General features: G+C 37.5%; 1 protein-coding gene across 3 annotated transcripts in view; it reads right to left on the reverse strand.

Annotated features, from left to right (window-relative positions):
* The window catches only part of LOC137234670 (uncharacterized), a 485,943-nt gene that overhangs the window by 160,234 nt on the left and 303,224 nt on the right, over positions 1–22,485 (reverse strand). For all 3 annotated transcript variants that reach the window (XM_067758145.1, XM_067758146.1, XM_067758147.1), the window contains one exon: positions 11,931–13,178. In XM_067758145.1, the coding sequence (XP_067614246.1) occupies positions 11,931–13,057 (1,127 nt within the window). In that variant the 5' untranslated portion in view covers positions 13,058–13,178. The remainder of the gene's footprint in view (positions 1–11,930; positions 13,179–22,485) is intronic.

Below are 22,485 nucleotides of genomic sequence, written 5' to 3' on the forward strand. Positions count from 1 at the left end.
GAGCTAAGGAACGAATATGCAATAGCTAACACAACAGAACTAATAGAGAGACTCGAGACCGTAGAGCTAACAAGAAACAGCAAATTGGTATCTTTTGACATAAAAGATTTATACCCATCTATACCACTATCGGAGACTTTGGACATAGTTAGCTCAACAATAGTTCATAACACAAAAAACAAAGTGAAAAGTATGCAAATCACAAATACGCTAAGAACCACTTTACGTCAAAACTATTTTAAATTCAACAATAAAATATATAAACAAACAAACGGTCTTGGAATGGGAAGCCCCACATCAGCAATTCTTATGGAAGTGTTCATGCAAAATCTGGAAGAAAAGTACATACAGGAGCTGAAGTCCAAATTAGGCGTGTCATTTTATGCTAGATACGTGGATGACATAATATGCGTTTTAACTACTAATAACGAAGAGTTCGTACTGGAGTACCTCAACAAACAGCACGGCAATATAAAATTTACAATGGAAACCGAAAAATACGGAGGAATCAACTATCTAGACCTCACGATAAATATTGATAAAGAAGCCAAAAGATTTAACTATGACATATATAGAAAGTCAACGGCCACCGACACAATAATACACAATACCTCAAATCACCCTCAACATCATAAAAATGCAGCATTAAGGCACTTGGTACATAGACTTGAAAGAACACCTCTTACACAAGAGGCATATAAGAGAGAACTTGAGGTCATATATAATATCGCTGCAAACAACGGATATAAAAAAGCACTAGTAGATAAGCTCAGAAGGACAAATGGAGAACCAAAAAGAAATAATGAAAAGGAAAATAATAGCTGGACGACTATGACATATACTGGAAAAGCAACATATAAATTGGCAAACTTCTTTAAAAAATACAACATTAACACAGCATTCAAAACATCGAACAATCTAGGGCGAAAACTAAGAACTAACATTAACTCAGAGGATCCGTTTAGCAGCCACGGCGTATACAAGCTTACCTGCGGATGCCAGCATAGTTACATAGGACAAACAGGACGGCAAATAAGAACGAGGTTCAGAGAACATATTAGAGATTACAACAAAAAAATACGGAATCCAAACATTATACCCGAGTCTAACTTCGCGAATCACATGGTCGAGAATGAATGTTCCCCAGCAAACATCAATAAAACAGTTAGGGTTCTTCACATACAAGAAAAGGGCCGACGTCTCAACGTACTCGAAAACATGGAAATCTACAAACAGAAAACATTCGACGGTAGAATAATAAACGAACAGATAAACACAATTTCTGACACAATATTCGAGCCTTTAAAACTTGTTTACAGGAAACGACTTAATCACACAGGTACAACAGACAAACACACAACAACAAATAAACACAAAACAATTAACACACCAAAACAAAAAACCGACAAAGAAGGTCAAACGACTAAAATCACAGATTTTTACCTACCCCAGTCAGCCACGCAAATCGATTAGTAAACACCCTCGGTTCTGAACGAACACACAGCACATACACATAACTAAACATACACAAGCATCAATTTGACAATACCTGCTCATATACCTACGAACTATAAATACAGGACAAATGACAACAACAGATCAGAACGAAAATCGACACTGATGATGGCACAACGCCGAAACCGGTTTGTCTCAAAACCAAATTTGACAAGGGATGACGGAAAATCGTTCCAATATACATCATTTATCCACCCTGTCGGAAAATCAACCAAACAAGATAAGTCAGTTATTGCTTGTCAGGCTTTTAACTTGAACGCGAACGGACTATTAACAATTTACAAGCGACGCCTACTGAAAATTTATAAAGCAAAGGCGAGCATTTGGTTCAACAAACAATGCCTGGAATTGAATGTTACTCCGAAATTCGCAAAAATAACAATAAAGGCAAATACCAAATCTAGCAGGAAGACAGTTAGAAAAGCGGAAAAGGATTTTTTAAAATATGAGTTGGAAAGCTTATACTTGAAGAAGGATGAGATAAATGCCGAGTTATTATCTATCCATTTAAGATTGGCAGAACAACTACCTACGACTGCATTAATGGAATGTTTCGACCGCATTAAAACAGAGGTCGATCAGGAACTACAACAAAAATACAGGTCGCTGAACCGAAAATTGGACAAGCTGGCAGGACGACGAGAGGGTAACCAAAACCAAAACACTCACCAGTTTCATGACAAGTTCGTTAACCTCACAACAGTGGCCATTACCAAGGAAGAGGCACAACTTCTCGAAAAGGGCCTGAAGCACAATATCATGGACCAGAATACAGTAAGAAAAACGGAGCAAGCGATTGTAGATGCGGAGATCGCAATATCATTGATACCACAGGAGGAACAGGAGCACGCAAGACACATGTGCAGGGAAATCATAAAAAAGGAGGTGAAAGCACAAGAAGGACAAAAACCGAATACAGAGGAGAAAACAATAAAGAATCTACGGCATAAACTAAGGAAAAACAATATTGTCACAACGAAAGCGGACAAAGGAAACACCACTGTGCTAATCGAAAAAGAGCAATATATATCCAAAACCGAGGATCTCATAGAGGAAATGAAATGTCGTAGAATGAGAGAGGATCCCACAGATGAATACCAAAAACAAATCAAAGTTGCTATAAAAAATGCAACAAATATAGTAGATTCTAACATGGCACATAGATTGGTCCAAATGAACCCTTCGGCTCCTCCACTGGTTGCGCTACCAAAAATCCACAAGCCGGACACGCCAATGAGGCCCATCATTAATTTCAAATCGGCACCATGTTACAAACTGTCCAAATATTTAAAAACGATATTGATAGATACTCTGGAGCTAAGGAACGAATATGCAATAGCTAACACAACAGAACTAATAGAGAGACTCGAGACCGTAGAGCTAACAAGAAACAGCAAATTGGTATCTTTTGACATAAAAGATTTATACCCATCTATACCACTATCGGAGACTTTGGACATAGTTAGCTCAACAATAGTTCATAACACAAAAAACAAAGTGAAAAGTATGCAAATCACAAATACGCTAAGAACCACTTTACGTCAAAACTATTTTAAATTCAACAATAAAATATATAAACAAACAAACGGTCTTGGAATGGGAAGCCCCACATCAGCAATTCTTATGGAAGTGTTCATGCAAAATCTGGAAGAAAAGTACATACAGGAGCTGAAGTCCAAATTAGGCGTGTCATTTTATGCTAGATACGTGGATGACATAATATGCGTTTTAACTACTAATAACGAAGAGTTCGTACTGGAGTACCTCAACAAACAGCACGGCAATATAAAATTTACAATGGAAACCGAAAAATACGGAGGAATCAACTATCTAGACCTCACGATAAATATTGATAAAGAAGCCAAAAGATTTAACTATGACATATATAGAAAGTCAACGGCCACCGACACAATAATACACAATACCTCAAATCACCCTCAACATCATAAAAATGCAGCATTAAGGCACTTGGTACATAGACTTGAAAGAACACCTCTTACACAAGAGGCATATAAGAGAGAACTTGAGGTCATATATAATATCGCTGCAAACAACGGATATAAAAAAGCACTAGTAGATAAGCTCAGAAGGACAAATGGAGAACCAAAAAGAAATAATGAAAAGGAAAATAATAGCTGGACGACTATGACATATACTGGAAAAGCAACATATAAATTGGCAAACTTCTTTAAAAAATACAACATTAACACAGCATTCAAAACATCGAACAATCTAGGGCGAAAACTAAGAACTAACATTAACTCAGAGGATCCGTTTAGCAGCCACGGCGTATACAAGCTTACCTGCGGATGCCAGCATAGTTACATAGGACAAACAGGACGGCAAATAAGAACGAGGTTCAGAGAACATATTAGAGATTACAACAAAAAAATACGGAATCCAAACATTATACCCGAGTCTAACTTCGCGAATCACATGGTCGAGAATGAATGTTCCCCAGCAAACATCAATAAAACAGTTAGGGTTCTTCACATACAAGAAAAGGGCCGACGTCTCAACGTACTCGAAAACATGGAAATCTACAAACAGAAAACATTCGACGGTAGAATAATAAACGAACAGATAAACACAATTTCTGACACAATATTCGAGCCTTTAAAACTTGTTTACAGGAAACGACTTAATCACACAGGTACAACAGACAAACACACAACAACAAATAAACACAAAACAATTAACACACCAAAACAAAAAACCGACAAAGAAGGTCAAACGACTAAAATCACAGATTTTTACCTACCCCAGTCAGCCACGCAAATCGATTAGTAAACACCCTCGGTTCTGAACGAACACACAGCACATACACATAACTAAACATACACAAGCATCAATTTGACAATACCTGCTCATATACCTACGAACTATAAATACAGGACAAATGACAACAACAGATCAGAACGAAAATCGACACTGATGATGGCACAACGCCGAAACCGGTTTGTCTCAAAACCAAATTTGACAAGGGATGACGGAAAATCGTTCCAATATACATCATTTATCCACCCTGTCGGAAAATCAACCAAACAAGATAAGTCAGTTATTGCTTGTCAGGCTTTTAACTTGAACGCGAACGGACTATTAACAATTTACAAGCGACGCCTACTGAAAATTTATAAAGCAAAGGCGAGCATTTGGTTCAACAAACAATGCCTGGAATTGAATGTTACTCCGAAATTCGCAAAAATAACAATAAAGGCAAATACCAAATCTAGCAGGAAGACAGTTAGAAAAGCGGAAAAGGATTTTTTAAAATATGAGTTGGAAAGCTTATACTTGAAGAAGGATGAGATAAATGCCGAGTTATTATCTATCCATTTAAGATTGGCAGAACAACTACCTACGACTGCATTAATGGAATGTTTCGACCGCATTAAGACAGAGGTCGATCAGGAACTACAACAAAAATACAGGTCGCTGAACCGAAAATTGGACAAGCTGGCAGGACGACGAGAGGGTAACCAAAACCAAAACACTCACCAGTTTCATGACAAGTTCGTTAACCTCACAACAGTGGCCATTACCAAGGAAGAGGCACAACTTCTCGAAAAGGGCCTGAAGCACAATATCATGGACCAGAATACAGTAAGAAAAACGGAGCAAGCGATTGTAGATGCGGAGATCGCAATATCATTGATACCACAGGAGGAACAGGAGCACGCAAGACACATGTGCAGGGAAATCATAAAAAAGGAGGTGAAAGCACAAGAAGGACAAAAACCGAATACAGAGGAGAAAACAATAAAGAATCTACGGCATAAACTAAGGAAAAACAATATTGTCACAACGAAAGCGGACAAAGGAAACACCACTGTGCTAATCGAAAAAGAGCAATATATATCCAAAACCGAGGATCTCATAGAGGAAATGAAATGTCGTAGAATGAGAGAGGATCCCACAGATGAATACCAAAAACAAATCAAAGTTGCTATAAAAAATGCAACAAATATAGTAGATTCTAACATGGCACATAGATTGGTCCAAATGAACCCTTCGGCTCCTCCACTGGTTGCGCTACCAAAAATCCACAAGCCGGACACGCCAATGAGGCCCATCATTAATTTCAAATCGGCACCATGTTACAAACTGTCCAAATATTTAAAAACGATATTGATAGATACTCTGGAGCTAAGGAACGAATATGCAATAGCTAACACAACAGAACTAATAGAGAGACTCGAGACCGTAGAGCTAACAAGAAACAGCAAATTGGTATCTTTTGACATAAAAGATTTATACCCATCTATACCACTATCGGAGACTTTGGACATAGTTAGCTCAACAATAGTTCATAACACAAAAAACAAAGTGAAAAGTATGCAAATCACAAATACGCTAAGAACCACTTTACGTCAAAACTATTTTAATTCAACAATAAAATATATAAACAAACAAACGGTCTTGGAATGGGAAGCCCCACATCAGCAATTCTTATGGAAGTGTTCATGCAAAATCTGGAAGAAAAGTACATACAGGAGCTGAAGTCCAAATTAGGCGTGTCATTTTATGCTAGATACGTGGATGACATAATATGCGTTTTAACTACTAATAACGAAGAGTTCGTACTGGAGTACCTCAACAAACAGCACGGCAATATAAAATTTACAATGGAAACCGAAAAATACGGAGGAATCAACTATCTAGACCTCACGATAAATATTGATAAAGAAGCCAAAAGATTTAACTATGACATATATAGAAAGTCAACGGCCACCGACACAATAATACACAATACCTCAAATCACCCTCAACATCATAAAAATGCAGCATTAAGGCACTTGGTACATAGACTTGAAAGAACACCTCTTACACAAGAGGCATATAAGAGAGAACTTGAGGTCATATATAATATCGCTGCAAACAACGGATATAAAAAAGCACTAGTAGATAAGCTCAGAAGGACAAATGGAGAACCAAAAAGAAATAATGAAAAGGAAAATAATAGCTGGACGACTATGACATATACTGGAAAAGCAACATATAAATTGGCAAACTTCTTTAAAAAATACAACATTAACACAGCATTCAAAACATCGAACAATCTAGGGCGAAAACTAAGAACTAACATTAACTCAGAGGATCCGTTTAGCAGCCACGGCGTATACAAGCTTACCTGCGGATGCCAGCATAGTTACATAGGACAAACAGGACGGCAAATAAGAACGAGGTTCAGAGAACATATTAGAGATTACAACAAAAAAATACGGAATCCAAACATTATACCCGAGTCTAACTTCGCGAATCACATGGTCGAGAATGAATGTTCCCCAGCAAACATCAATAAAACAGTTAGGGTTCTTCACATACAAGAAAAGGGCCGACGTCTCAACGTACTCGAAAACATGGAAATCTACAAACAGAAAACATTCGACGGTAGAATAATAAACGAACAGATAAACACAATTTCTGACACAATATTCGAGCCTTTAAAACTTGTTTACAGGAAACGACTTAATCACACAGGTACAACAGACAAACACACAACAACAAATAAACACAAAACAATTAACACACCAAAACAAAAAACCGACAAAGAAGGTCAAACGACTAAAATCACAGATTTTTACCTACCCCAGTCAGCCACGCAAATCGATTAGTAAACACCCTCGGTTCTGAACGAACACACAGCACATACACATAACTAAACATACACAAGCATCAATTTGACAATACCTGCTCATATACCTACGAACTATAAATACAGGACAAATGACAACAACAGATCAGAACGAAAATCGACACTGATGATGGCACAACGCCGAAACCGGTTTGTCTCAAAACCAAATTTGACAAGGGATGACGGAAAATCGTTCCAATATACATCATTTATCCACCCTGTCGGAAAATCAACCAAACAAGATAAGTCAGTTATTGCTTGTCAGGCTTTTAACTTGAACGCGAACGGACTATTAACAATTTACAAGCGACGCCTACTGAAAATTTATAAAGCAAAGGCGAGCATTTGGTTCAACAAACAATGCCTGGAATTGAATGTTACTCCGAAATTCGCAAAAATAACAATAAAGGCAAATACCAAATCTAGCAGGAAGACAGTTAGAAAAGCGGAAAAGGATTTTTTAAAATATGAGTTGGAAAGCTTATACTTGAAGAAGGATGAGATAAATGCCGAGTTATTATCTATCCATTTAAGATTGGCAGAACAACTACCTACGACTGCATTAATGGAATGTTTCGACCGCATTAAGACAGAGGTCGATCAGGAACTACAACAAAAATACAGGTCGCTGAACCGAAAATTGGACAAGCTGGCAGGACGACGAGAGGGTAACCAAAACCAAAACACTCACCAGTTTCATGACAAGTTCGTTAACCTCACAACAGTGGCCATTACCAAGGAAGAGGCACAACTTCTCGAAAAGGGCCTGAAGCACAATATCATGGACCAGAATACAGTAAGAAAAACGGAGCAAGCGATTGTAGATGCGGAGATCGCAATATCATTGATACCACAGGAGGAACAGGAGCACGCAAGACACATGTGCAGGGAAATCATAAAAAAGGAGGTGAAAGCACAAGAAGGACAAAAACCGAATACAGAGGAGAAAACAATAAAGAATCTACGGCATAAACTAAGGAAAAACAATATTGTCACAACGAAAGCGGACAAAGGAAACACCACTGTGCTAATCGAAAAAGAGCAATATATATCCAAAACCGAGGATCTCATAGAGGAAATGAAATGTCGTAGAATGAGAGAGGATCCCACAGATGAATACCAAAAACAAATCAAAGTTGCTATAAAAAATGCAACAAATATAGTAGATTCTAACATGGCACATAGATTGGTCCAAATGAACCCTTCGGCTCCTCCACTGGTTGCGCTACCAAAAATCCACAAGCCGGACACGCCAATGAGGCCCATCATTAATTTCAAATCGGCACCATGTTACAAACTGTCCAAATATTTAAAAACGATATTGATAGATACTCTGGAGCTAAGGAACGAATATGCAATAGCTAACACAACAGAACTAATAGAGAGACTCGAGACCGTAGAGCTAACAAGAAACAGCAAATTGGTATCTTTTGACATAAAAGATTTATACCCATCTATACCACTATCGGAGACTTTGGACATAGTTAGCTCAACAATAGTTCATAACACAAAAAACAAAGTGAAAAGTATGCAAATCACAAATACGCTAAGAACCACTTTACGTCAAAACTATTTTAAATTCAACAATAAAATATATAAACAAACAAACGGTCTTGGAATGGGAAGCCCCACATCAGCAATTCTTATGGAAGTGTTCATGCAAAATCTGGAAGAAAAGTACATACAGGAGCTGAAGTCCAAATTAGGCGTGTCATTTTATGCTAGATACGTGGATGACATAATATGCGTTTTAACTACTAATAACGAAGAGTTCGTACTGGAGTACCTCAACAAACAGCACGGCAATATAAAATTTACAATGGAAACCGAAAAATACGGAGGAATCAACTATCTAGACCTCACGATAAATATTGATAAAGAAGCCAAAAGATTTAACTATGACATATATAGAAAGTCAACGGCCACCGACACAATAATACACAATACCTCAAATCACCCTCAACATCATAAAAATGCAGCATTAAGGCACTTGGTACATAGACTTGAAAGAACACCTCTTACACAAGAGGCATATAAGAGAGAACTTGAGGTCATATATAATATCGCTGCAAACAACGGATATAAAAAAGCACTAGTAGATAAGCTCAGAAGGACAAATGGAGAACCAAAAAGAAATAATGAAAAGGAAAATAATAGCTGGACGACTATGACATATACTGGAAAAGCAACATATAAATTGGCAAACTTCTTTAAAAAATACAACATTAACACAGCATTCAAAACATCGAACAATCTAGGGCGAAAACTAAGAACTAACATTAACTCAGAGGATCCGTTTAGCAGCCACGGCGTATACAAGCTTACCTGCGGATGCCAGCATAGTTACATAGGACAAACAGGACGGCAAATAAGAACGAGGTTCAGAGAACATATTAGAGATTACAACAAAAAAATACGGAATCCAAACATTATACCCGAGTCTAACTTCGCGAATCACATGGTCGAGAATGAATGTTCCCCAGCAAACATCAATAAAACAGTTAGGGTTCTTCACATACAAGAAAAGGGCCGACGTCTCAACGTACTCGAAAACATGGAAATCTACAAACAGAAAACATTCGACGGTAGAATAATAAACGAACAGATAAACACAATTTCTGACACAATATTCGAGCCTTTAAAACTTGTTTACAGGAAACGACTTAATCACACAGGTACAACAGACAAACACACAACAACAAATAAACACAAAACAATTAACACACCAAAACAAAAAACCGACAAAGAAGGTCAAACGACTAAAATCACAGATTTTTACCTACCCCAGTCAGCCACGCAAATCGATTAGTAAACACCCTCGGTTCTGAACGAACACACAGCACATACACATAACTAAACATACACAAGCATCAATTTGACAATACCTGCTCATATACCTACGAACTATAAATACAGGACAAATGACAACAACAGATCAGAACGAAAATCGACACTGATGATGGCACAACGCCGAAACCGGTTTGTCTCAAAACCAAATTTGACAAGGGATGACGGAAAATCGTTCCAATATACATCATTTATCCACCCTGTCGGAAAATCAACCAAACAAGATAAGTCAGTTATTGCTTGTCAGGCTTTTAACTTGAACGCGAACGGACTATTAACAATTTACAAGCGACGCCTACTGAAAATTTATAAAGCAAAGGCGAGCATTTGGTTCAACAAACAATGCCTGGAATTGAATGTTACTCCGAAATTCGCAAAAATAACAATAAAGGCAAATACCAAATCTAGCAGGAAGACAGTTAGAAAAGCGGAAAGCTATAAATTTTTTTCTGTGGTAATAAATTGCCAATAAATGTAATATAAACTATTCAAGTCGCTCGGAAGCTGTACGTCGTGTTTTCACGAAGTGTCTGCTCGCTTGAGACTTAAGCTAGCAGACACTCATTTTTCTCGGAACCGGACGCAGCTATACATTCTTTTTTGTGGTAATAAATTGCCAATAAATGTAATATAAACTATTCAAGTCGTTCGGAAGCTGTACGTCGTGTTTTCACGAAGTGTCTGCTGGTTTGGGTCTTAAGCTAGCAGATACTCACTTTTCTCGGAACCGGGCGCAGCTATAAATTTTTTTTGTTGTCATAAATTGCCAATAAATGTAATATAAACCATTCAAGTCGTTCGGAAGCTGTACGTCGTGTCTGCTGGCTTGAGTTTTAAGCTAGCAGACACTCACTTTTCTCGGAACCGGACGCAGCTATACATTTTTTTTGTGGTAATAAATTGCCAATAAATGTAATATAAACTATTCAAGTCTTTCGGAAGCTGTACGTTGTGTTTTTACGAAGTGTCGGCTGGCTTGTGTCTTAAGCTAGCAGACACACATTTTTCTCGGAACCGGACGCAGCTATAAATTTTTTTCTGTGGTAATAAATTGCCAATAAATGTAATATAAACTATTCAAGTCGCTCGGAAGCTGTACGTCGTGTTTTCACGAAGTGTCTGCTGGCTTGAGACTTAAGCTAGCAGACACTCATTTTTCTCGGAACCGGACGCAGCTATACATTCTTTTTTGTGGTAATAAATTGCCAATAAATGTAATATAAACTATTCAAGTCGCTCGGAAGCTGTACGTCGTGTTTTCACGAAGTGTCTGCTGGCTTGAGACTTAAGCTAGCAGACACTCATTTTTCTCGGAACCGGACGCAGCTATACATTCCTTTTTGTGGTAATAATTTGCCAATAAATGTAATATAAACTATTCAAGTCGTTCGGAAGCTGTACGCCGTGTTTTCACGAAGTGTCTGCTGGCTTGAGACTAAGGCTAGCAGACACTCACTTTTCTCGGAACCGGACGCAGCTATAAATTTTTTTTGTCGTAATAAATTGCCAATAAAAGTAATATAAACTATTCAAGTCGCTCGGAAGCTGTACGTCGTGCTTTCACGTCAATAAATGTATTTTTGGCATAAACCTATTTATGAAGCTGATGTTTACCAGTTAACTCATTTTCAGTAGAAATACGCAAAGGATATTTATTTTTGTTCAGATGTTTTAAATAAAAACAACAGTGAAATGAACTGATTTTAAGGGATGAAAAGGCGAATTTTCTCAATTTTCGTTAAAAACAAAAAAAAAAACTTTTTACGCTACCTTTCAACCTAAAAAAATCGCCCAATTTTAATTGCCTCGATTGGAGTTCCTGGGCGTAAGCGACATTCGTAATAGCAATTATACCAAAGGACACTAATGGGTAAAACTGGCCGTTATGTTGTGTTACAATAAACATTAACAAATGTGTAGATGTGCAACTCACCTTAAAGTTGTCAGTGGAGGAGTGGCAATTGTTGTTATAGTTGCCACATAACTGTTGGTGGGAATACTACGCTTAGTGGTCGATGTTGTGCCATATGCAACTTTTATTAGAACAGCAGCAACACTCCGTTCCAAGTTATTCATCTTATTCATGTAACTGATGACACCGGATGAATGACTTTTTAGATTTTCACTCCTTCTGCCCAGTCCGATCGCGGATTTCACATTAATCACATTAGTACCGCTGGCAATGCTAGTATTTGTATACGGTTTATGGGAACTATCGGAAATAAAATCATCATCAAGGCCTGCATATTTCGGTTCAACAAGTAAAGCTTGCGTCCAACAAACTTGTGATAAAGATAACAATAATATAAGTATATACTGAATTAAACTTCCATATTCTTGAGTTACTAGTATGCCACCGCTTTCGCCACTTGTACCGGAAGAGCAATAGACTGCACGACTGTTCCCCAAACTAAGTTGCTTCTTATTGTTACTGACGTTGGATTCTTTGCTGGTGCATGTAATCCTTCTCGAATCAGATTCATTACAACAAAATGTATGCAAATCATATGTAGATACTTCATTGACAGACGTACGATAGCATTTCTTGTTATTTAGTTCCAATTGATTTAAATTTATAATTTCATCAAAACTATAATTAACTGTCAATATGGGCTTACATGATTTGATAATTAAGCTAGCCGAAGATTTATAAATATGATACCTTTGTAGATTCGTTATCAATGATTTGATGATGATTTCATTTTGCGCTCGTTCAATGACGCTATTGTAGTACACATATATATCCCTCGCATTTAGTACACATCGAAGAACTGTGGGCTGCGATTGCAATTGAAATATATCGCTTTTAATTTTTAAAAATATTGTGTTATTTAACATCAAAGTTGAATCACGATACTCGTTCCTCTTCTTGATAAATCGAGCGTAACTGCTCTTAACAACATGCCAATCAGGGCTACATTTTGTGGTGGTACGAGAAATAACCAGTTGGAGTATAGTGATTTTTTCTTTAAAACTTGATACATTGCTATTCAAACGGGCATAAGATGAACTAACCGGGTCTGCGCTCGACATGCTTTCTATGATCATAGCTGTATCCATCGAATACTTGTGTAATACTGATCACGTAAACTACATTTCACGTTCGTTCGTGGTGGATTTCCAATTTTTTAAATGCTACCAATATATTACTATTCGTTCTTTAGTGAAGAGATGATGTTTCCTGGAAATACAAGCATTACTCCTTAATATGAAAAATAATATAACAAATCAAATTTGGGTTGAATTTTCTTTTTGTGGCTTACATTTGTTTGGTTGACAAAAATAATAAAAAAAAACTGTGTTAATGTTTTTAGACATTCAGTTTTTTGCAAAGTTATAGCACTTTTCCCGCTTTGTGGGGCAGGTGGCCGTACGACCAAGATGAACTCAAAAATTTTAAAACAAAGTAGGGATAAGAAGGAAAAGTCGATGGCGTCGCAAGCCGGGGAGGAAGAAGTTGCTATCGGTGATGATTCGGACACGGATAGTGATGATAGTATGCAGTCAGTGCGCTCGATAAATCGCAGTATATTAGCCCGGACAAGGAACTAACGGTAGAAAGGGAACAACGAGATAGGGAGCTTAAGAAAACCCTCTGACAATACCGGCCAGAATTAAAAATTATACAACTCTTGGCTCCAGTGGTTAATACAACCAACGATGAGAGCGATCGCTCGCATGAACCCGAGAGACAGTGGAAGAATGTCGAAGAGAGGATACTGACACAAATTTGCTACGAGTAATCCTCAGTTCTGCAACCACTACGAAGAAAAAGAAGTCCCGAGAGGCAAGAGGCAGCGATCGCCTGAACCTGACAAGCCTGCTCTTAAGAGGCAGCAGGGGGAGGGCAAACGCCCCAGCATCAGACCCACGAGGCAAACCAGTTGGAATGACAGAAACAAAAATCTGCAAAGCATCGTCGATACAAGTATAAGTACTGGAAAGCCATATACCAAGTACTTAAAAGCTTGAGAAATAAAGACAAAAATGTTAATAAGCTAAATAGAGATAACGATCAGACTCCAGCTTACTCGATGATGTTTAAGGGAGCTTACGCTGAGACTTCCATAACATTCGGGGAGTGTCATCGCTACAACAACAAGGTCTAAACAGTTTACCACCGTCGAGGAGTTGAAGGAGTGCAACAACTTCTCACAGGCTCTGACAACTGCGTGCAACAGAGCTCGTCCCCGAGAAGGGAAAAGCAAAGTCACCATAGTAAGGAAATATGTCTTCTTAGAGGGTAAAGAGAATTTTAAGCTTGCACAAGTTGCGGAAAACAAGGAGTGCTGGGATGGTATTGGGGTTTATCACCAACGCTGTGGACGCTGGTTATCAGCCAACGACCTAGGCGGTCGACGGAGGACCAGTCAAACTTACGGCATATCCAGATGACGTTTCAGTCATCATAAGCGGCAGATGCCTAACAAACAGCTCTATGATGGATCAGGCACTTGGGATGTACATGCTTGGACACCTGGAGTCGGGTTACCACCAACGCGGAAAAAGCCGATCTAGTTGTTGTTGTTGTTGTAGCAGTGCTTCGCCCCATCTAATAGGTGTGAACGATCATAAAATTCTCATCAATATCCTCTAACGGGAGTCCAAGGAAACTTGCTGTTTCAACAGGGGTGGACTATACTGAGAGGGGTGTTAGAGGCGTTGGTTCCACATTACAATTGAAGAGATGGTTGGTGTCATGTGAGGACATATTGCAATAATGCTTACGGAGATGACTCCTTAATCCCCTGGGCGGTGTTGGCTCATCAATCAGATGTCTGTTGGGATGCCCAGGTTTCTAGGTATTCAACAGGAACTGTTTGGTTAGCATTTCATTTCTCTCCCTGATGGGGAGTATTCTCGCCTCATTATGTAGATGGTGTTCTGGGGACATAAGAAGACAACCCGTGGCGGTTCTGAGGGCAGTATTTTGGCAGGCCTGTAGCTTCTTCCAGAGTGTTGGCATAGGCGCCTGGGTACATAAATGGCAGAGCATACTAGACAAGTGTATAACGATGGTTCTAAACTAACGGAAGGGGTTGGCTCCCTTGTTTACTGTGCCGATCAAGTAATAAGTATATCCTCCAGGCTGCCAGATTACTGAAGCCTCTATCAGGTGGAAATTATAGGCGTGAAGAAAGAAGCAGAAAATTTGGAGGAAGCCTGCTTAGGCTGCGGTTGCGTCAATATATATTGATAGTTAGGCAGCGGCTGAGGCAATAATCTCACACAGTACTTCATCAAGAAGTGGCCTGGAATGCAAAGCATTGTAAAAACTTTGCTCAGGCCGGACCTCACATCTATACTGGATTCGCGGCCATGATGGTCATACTTTCTGGACACTGCCTTCTGGCGTAAGTTAGGCCTCGTCAGGAACGGAAGATGTAGGAAGTGCGTGCTGTGGGAAGAAGCGGTTAAGCACGCTCTGCGTTCGTGTCCTGCACTCGCCAGGTCAAGGCTCCAGCTATAAGAGGCAGCAGAGTTGCAAGATGTCGAGACAGCAATTAAGCTAAGACCTAGAAAACTTTTAATATTTGCCAAGAGGACGGTGTTATTCTATAACGTTAGTCCTGGCACCTGACTGATGTTCTTTGTTTGGTCTTCAAACGAATTCTGGTAACACTATAGACACATTCAGTCTATGTGAGGTCTTTATAGACAGGCCAGCTCAACTTACCTAACCTGTATCACTTTTGGTTAAACTTTTCTTCGTAACTCTTGATGGCGTCGGTTTTGCCCAATTCTTTACACTTGCTAGCGTTCCCGATTTTTTCTTCTACCATTTTTAAATGTTCTCAAAATAACTGTTGTGCAAGTTATGAGTAAATATAAACATGTCTAACGTCCCAATGCCCTTATAATATTTTCGAAATTTTGTGCTTTACCTGTTTCATAATAACTTACCGTCAAAACTAAAAACTTGAATATTTTTCACAAACAGAAGCTACTTCCACTTTTCTTTCCCCCTTCTAGAGAAAGAACATTTTTCCAAATTTTCTCTATTTCTGATAAGCCTATTTGCCTTTTGTGAACGATCTGGAGGCATAGACAAATGGTAATTCTTTTCCTTCATATTCTTTAGTAAGAACTGCTCCGAAGGCATAGCTCCCAACATCTGTCATTATGCAAAATTCTTTGTTAAACTAATTAATGCATTTTTTAGATAATTGAACTATCTTCAACATTCCGTTGTCCAACTGAAAGCAATTTTTTTTCTGCAAAGTATGGTTAATATTCTAGATTATTCTGCTTAAGCCTCATGTCCTTAATTTAGAGATTCTGAATAGCGACTATAAAATATATACAAATGACCGCTTGAACAAAATTGGTCGTGGCGTTTATTCGCCATGCATTCTTCAATGCCATCTGAACGCCATTGACACAATCGAGTTCTTGTGTATACACGTCCAGCTTGAAACTAGTTATGTTTACTTCGCTATTTGTTATATTCCGCCCTCGTCTGAACTGTCAGTGTATATGCATCACGTTTCCCTGGTGAAAAACTATAGTTCAATGCTTAAGTTTCCTGACTCGCTTGAACAAAATTGCACGTGGCGTTTTATTTGCCATTCATTCTTCAATGCCATGTGAAGAAGGAAATGTGCCCGCCATTGACACAATGGAGTTCTTGTGTATACGCGCCCAGCTTGAAACTAGTTATGTTTACTTCACTATTTGTTATGTTCCGCCCTCGCCTGAACTGTCAGTGTATATGCATCACATTCCCTGGTAAAAATCTATAGTTCATTTCCTAAGTATCTTCCTAAGTATCATGGACCATCTCCGGTTTTAACATTGTGCCAGTTTCGTCAAATTTATCCAACATGAATTCTTGGACGGAATGGCTGACCTTTGCCTTAAACAAATTAATGTTCTTCCTAACAAATTCGGTAAAATATTAGAATAAGTCTTTGTTTATGACATTTCGAGATCATCTCTTAGTTGGTATGATGCCCTTATGTGACTCTAGTTATCGCTTTGATTTTACGTTATCACTTACCTAAAGTAGTATGGCTAAAATACTGTGCAGACGTTGAGCAAAACTTTTTTCATTTTTATAATACAATTTACTGTCTTTCGGAAAAACATGTACCTAAGCTTAGTTTTGTTTTTACCGAAATGATGCAAGTTGTATAAGAAGACGGGTTGACATTCTTATTATTTACAGTACTCAATTCCACGCCATAGGTATTTTGATTTGTATAAAACGTGCTATATATATCACATCCGTACAATGAAAAGGAACATAACCCATAATCCAAAGGCGTTCTATAGTTTCGTAAATTCTAAACGAAGGGTAAAAGGATATCCTGCATATATGAAATACCAAGATAATATTTGGCAAAACCCCTGTTTAAGCGAAAAAATTCCTTTTTTTACCAAAAATTTATTTTAACCAACACAATTTCCAGCTGGTAAAGCTACTGAGTATTAAATAAATCATAAACTTGCATTAAGCGTGCTATTTTCAAATCAAAGCACTGCGTTTTTATACTTATCAGCTCTTAACAGTACTTACATATGTCCACTGTTCTTCCCAACAAATGATGGTCATCAAGTGTGGGATGTTTTTAAAGTGAGTAAAAGAGAACAGCTGAGATTTAGTACTCATTCAATAGCATCAAATATTTGATAAAAGTGTATAATACCAGCTCTAAAATAAAAAAATGTCTGAAAAAGAATGTGAAGCAATTGTGCAATCGAAATTTTGTTGTGTGTGCGCTAAATTTAGTATTAAAACAAGTTTGGTAAATACTACTCCAGTAGTGGAATCACTCTATACGCAGTATTTTGGTCAGCCGATTATAAAAGGCGAGTCGTGGGCTCCCAACAAGATATGCCTAACCTGCTATAACCATTTAAAAATAGTCTACCAAAGAAATTAATCAATTGTCCTTTGGAGTTCCTGCAATTTCGTATAAACCAGGTATGTATGTACTTAGATACAGTATTGTATATGACCATGATATAACTATTTTTTTTACATGTACATAACAGAAGCACTTGTCATGTATGTCTAAATTACCATATTGGTGATAACCGGATAAAATGTCGCAAAAAAAAGTGCATTGAAAGTTTGTATGTGCGACTGCCAAGACCACATGGCCATAACATTCCCGCACCTCCCAGAAGAAGCCCTTGTCAAGCAACGCTGGAAACAGCTTCTGCGAATATTCCATACGAAGGTGATGAGACATTTGTTCCATGTGAATCAACTGGATTAGTGAGGCTCATTACATAACGGGAGTTAGATGAACTGGTGAGAAAACTTGCCCTATCAAAAAGACAATCCGAAGAATTGGCAAAATTTTTAAAGTATGGAAACCCCTTGGCATCAGATGTAAGAACGTCGAGCTATCGTGACAGGCAAGCATCTATTAAACAATATTTTACGGTAAATGATGCTAACTCGTTTACCTATTGCCAAGATGTCGCCGGATTGATGAACGAGATGAGTATAAATCATAATCCACCCGATTGACGCCTATTCGTAGATTCTAACAAAGCCAGTTTAAAATCAGTCTTGTTATACAAAGACAAAAGTATTCCACCAGTTCCACTAGCGCACAATACAGGCTTGAAACGTACAAGCAACTTAAAAGTCCTTCTCAATATATACAGTACGAGCAATTCCAGTGGAGAGGATGTGCAGACATGAAAGTAGTAGCCACTATCATGGGACTGCCACCGCCTGGATGGCTAAGGAATATGTGCTTTATTTGTTTGTGCGATACGCGTTATCCCGGAGACCAATACAATAAAAAAGATTGGCCACTTCTATTCGAATATACTGTTGGCAAAGCAAACGTCATTAACAGTCCTCTAGTAAGTCGTGCGAAAATCTTGATTCCGCCACTACATATAAAATTGGGACTAGTAACAAACTTTATTAAGTCATTCATTAAAACCAATGATGCCTCAAAAGCGTGTCTGAGACAAATGTTTCCTAAACTTTCCTGCGCAAAATTGAAGCAGGTTCGTATTTAAATTACATATTCACATGCCTTTGATTTAGAGATTTTTATACATGTTTAGATATTTTTAACGGTCCGCACATTCGAAAGATGATAAAAAGCGAAGATTTCACTAAAACCTTAGATACGAATGCTGCGATTACTTGGGGTACGTTAAAGGTTGTTATTACAAAGGTTCTTGGAAATCAGCGCGATACAAATTTTCGAGAGTATGTCAACAATAGAGTCCTGCATAAATGCATTCACACGTGAATGTACAATGAGACATACTGATACTGTCTCAGTATCCATTGCACTTCACGCCAATGAGTTTGTATTGTATGAGTGATGGTATGCAAAGAGAAGTTGTATGTACCCGCATTTTGTCTGCGTTGTATATGCGCGCATTCACATGTCTCATCGAGAAGCACAATGAGATAAACGTTGTACAAGTTGTACCAATGATTATACTATGAGTACTAAGTACCTATGTACTTGTTTTCGTTCTAAAATGATGTGTGCATTTATGAAAATTTAAATGTTTGCGTTGAAACTATGAAAAACGTAACAAAAAATATGGATATTTTTAAGTGGCGAATGCAAAATTTTTTAATAAGAAATAAAAATACTAAATATCTTTTCTTAAGAGCTAATAAACGTTTACAAATCAGACATGCTGGAGAAATTTGCAATGTTTCCCGCCTTTCATAAAAAAATTTCAAAAATTAACAAAACTTCAAAATATATATTGCGCCGTTATCCCTAATCACCATCAACTTGTATGATGTATGTATAGAATTATTCTAGGCTGAAAGTCATTGATTATTTGGTAAAACGTTATTTCCTTAAAATGAATATACACGCATACATACATAAAACTATTTTCATTAGACAATGAAAATCCGCGATACAAAACAATGGTAGGCATTCTCAATTTATGTGGGGATTTCCCATAACTAACGATCCTGAAACATGTATGTTGTGCACCGCTAATCACCATACATACACTTGTATGATGATAGACACTTGCCTGCCTGAAGGCCATCGATTATGGCCTTAAAAATGGGTTAGGATATATTTATGTATGTATATACATATTGCATTGTAGAAAAATGTCATCTATTTCTTTAACTATTTATATAATTAAACGCACTTCAGTATATATAGAATACATGTACATACGCTTTGAAATAAAACGCGGAATAGAACTATATAAATAGAGAAATTAACTGAAGAAAGATCATACCAATGGATAACTACATTGAAGTATCACCAACTAAACCACAATACTTTTTCTGAAGCCTTTTAATATTTAGTGCACAAATATATACATATATCATGGACCAATTAACATCAGCCAATTCACCGATGTCCGTAAAAAATCGCCAATTTGCCGAAATAAAAGAAAAAATTGTCAAGGGAGACGATAAAATCATTTTAACTGCCGGAAAGAGCAAAGTTTGGAATATTTTCGGCAAAGCAGATATTGGCGGCAGCTTTTTGGACAAAGTAGTAGCTTGCACAGACTGCAGTAGCGTTTTAACCTTTACAAAGATCACATCGAATTTAGTCAAACACAAGTGTTACAAAACTTTTACAGATCGAGTTGACAATATGCCCCGAATAGATGTTGATGACGACACAAGAAAGGACGTTGTCCGATCTGTTACAAGATGGGTTGTAAAAAATTGCCGAGCGTTTCAAATTGTCGAGGATGAAGGCCTGCAGGAATACATAGAGCTAATATTGTCAATAGGAGTCAAGTATGGTCCAAATGTAGACGTTTAAAAAATTGCTACCACACCTGTATCCAGAAGCATAGACAAACTCTACAAAATTGCCTACGATGAAATGAGAACAGAATTAAAGGAACTAAGTGGCGGATTTCTTGGACTCACTTCGGATATATGGACAGACACTGTTTCAAAGCATTCCTACTTATCACTAACAGTGCACTTTATTATAAATGCAAAATTAGTCACAAATCTGCTTGCTTTTAAGTCCATGGACTCCGAGCCCTGTACCAGTAAGAATTGCCTATTTCAATACCCTGCTGAATACCCTGATTGTTTTTTCACGAACTTTTTCACAATAGATCAAAGTATTCTGCAAAAAGTGACGGAAGCTTTGGACGAATTTGATTGCTCCTTGGATAAAGCCATTATTGTTACGTATAGAGGAACTAACATGAAAGCCGCTTTCCAACATCACAACCACATATTTTGTATTACCCATTTATTGCACAACATAGTGGAAAAATCTCTTAACGAGTCAGCCGATATTAGCGAAATGAAAGAAAAATGTTCACATGTCGCCAGGTATTTCAAGAAATCTGGAGCCAATGCACAATTAACAACAACCCTTAAAAGCATTTCTCCGACAAGATGGAACACAATTTACTACATGCTACAGTCTCTCAAAAATAACTGGGTTGACATTGGAAATATTTTGGAGGAAAATCGTCAACTGAGCTGTATTAGTGGAATAAGCTTAAATGCCTTAACAGATACCCTTAAAGTTCTGGCTAAATTTGAGAAAACATCAAAAGATTTGGAAGGCGATAGCTATCCAACCTTACATTTAGTAATATTATATGTTTACTACATAATGCTGCATTGTGAATCAACCAACGATGAGTCAGAATGCATACAAGATTTGAAGCTACGGCTGCGCACATTGCTTAAAGACACTGTACTTAACAATTTAACAATGATTCATAAAATAGCTCTATTTCTGTTCCCACCGACTAACAATCTCTCCCAGTTTGCTGCTGTTGAGAAAAATGAAGTCAAAGAACATTGTAAAACTTTGCTTGAAAGGCTAATAAATGAAGACAGTTGGATAAACAATGAAAACTGTCAGCAGAATTCTCTTACAAACGAAAAAGAATGCCTATTTTCCGGATTTTTCCAGCCTCAAAACATTCCTAGTAGTATTGACGGAGTACAACAAGAATTTATGCTATATGAAAATATTTCTGAGGTCATGCACAACGATTTTGACGTTCTAAAGTGGTGGGAGTTTAATAAACTTAAATATCCTCTATTATTCCAGCTAAGCCGAAAAATATTTGCTACTCCTGCTAGTAGTGCCCCTTCAGAAAGAGTATTTTCAAGCGCCAAGCAATTACTTTCAGATAAGCGTAGTTCCCTAGGGTTTAAACCGACATGTGTTGAAAAAATTATGTTTTTACATATCAATATGAAAAATATTTAGAACATATATAAAAAAAAACATGGTTCCTAAATAGTATAAGTTAAATCTACTTAGTTAGAGATATTAATATCTAACATAAGAAAACGCATTAATATGAAAAATTAATAAAATCCTAAAATGGCACGTTTATGCACTTTATTTTGTTATAATAAATGGGTTTTACACGGGCAAATAGTGTACATTTTTATAATTCATTAAAATTTACCAAACTGTAGTTGTATACACAAATACACCTGCGATACATTTAGTACTACTGAATATACAAGAATATACTGAATATAAAAGTTGTACTATTGAATATACAAGTTGTACTAGTGA

This window comes from Eurosta solidaginis, chromosome X (genome assembly GCF_040869045.1).
Source record: "Eurosta solidaginis isolate ZX-2024a chromosome X, ASM4086904v1, whole genome shotgun sequence".
Classification (NCBI taxonomy): Eukaryota; Metazoa; Arthropoda; class Insecta; order Diptera; family Tephritidae; genus Eurosta; species Eurosta solidaginis.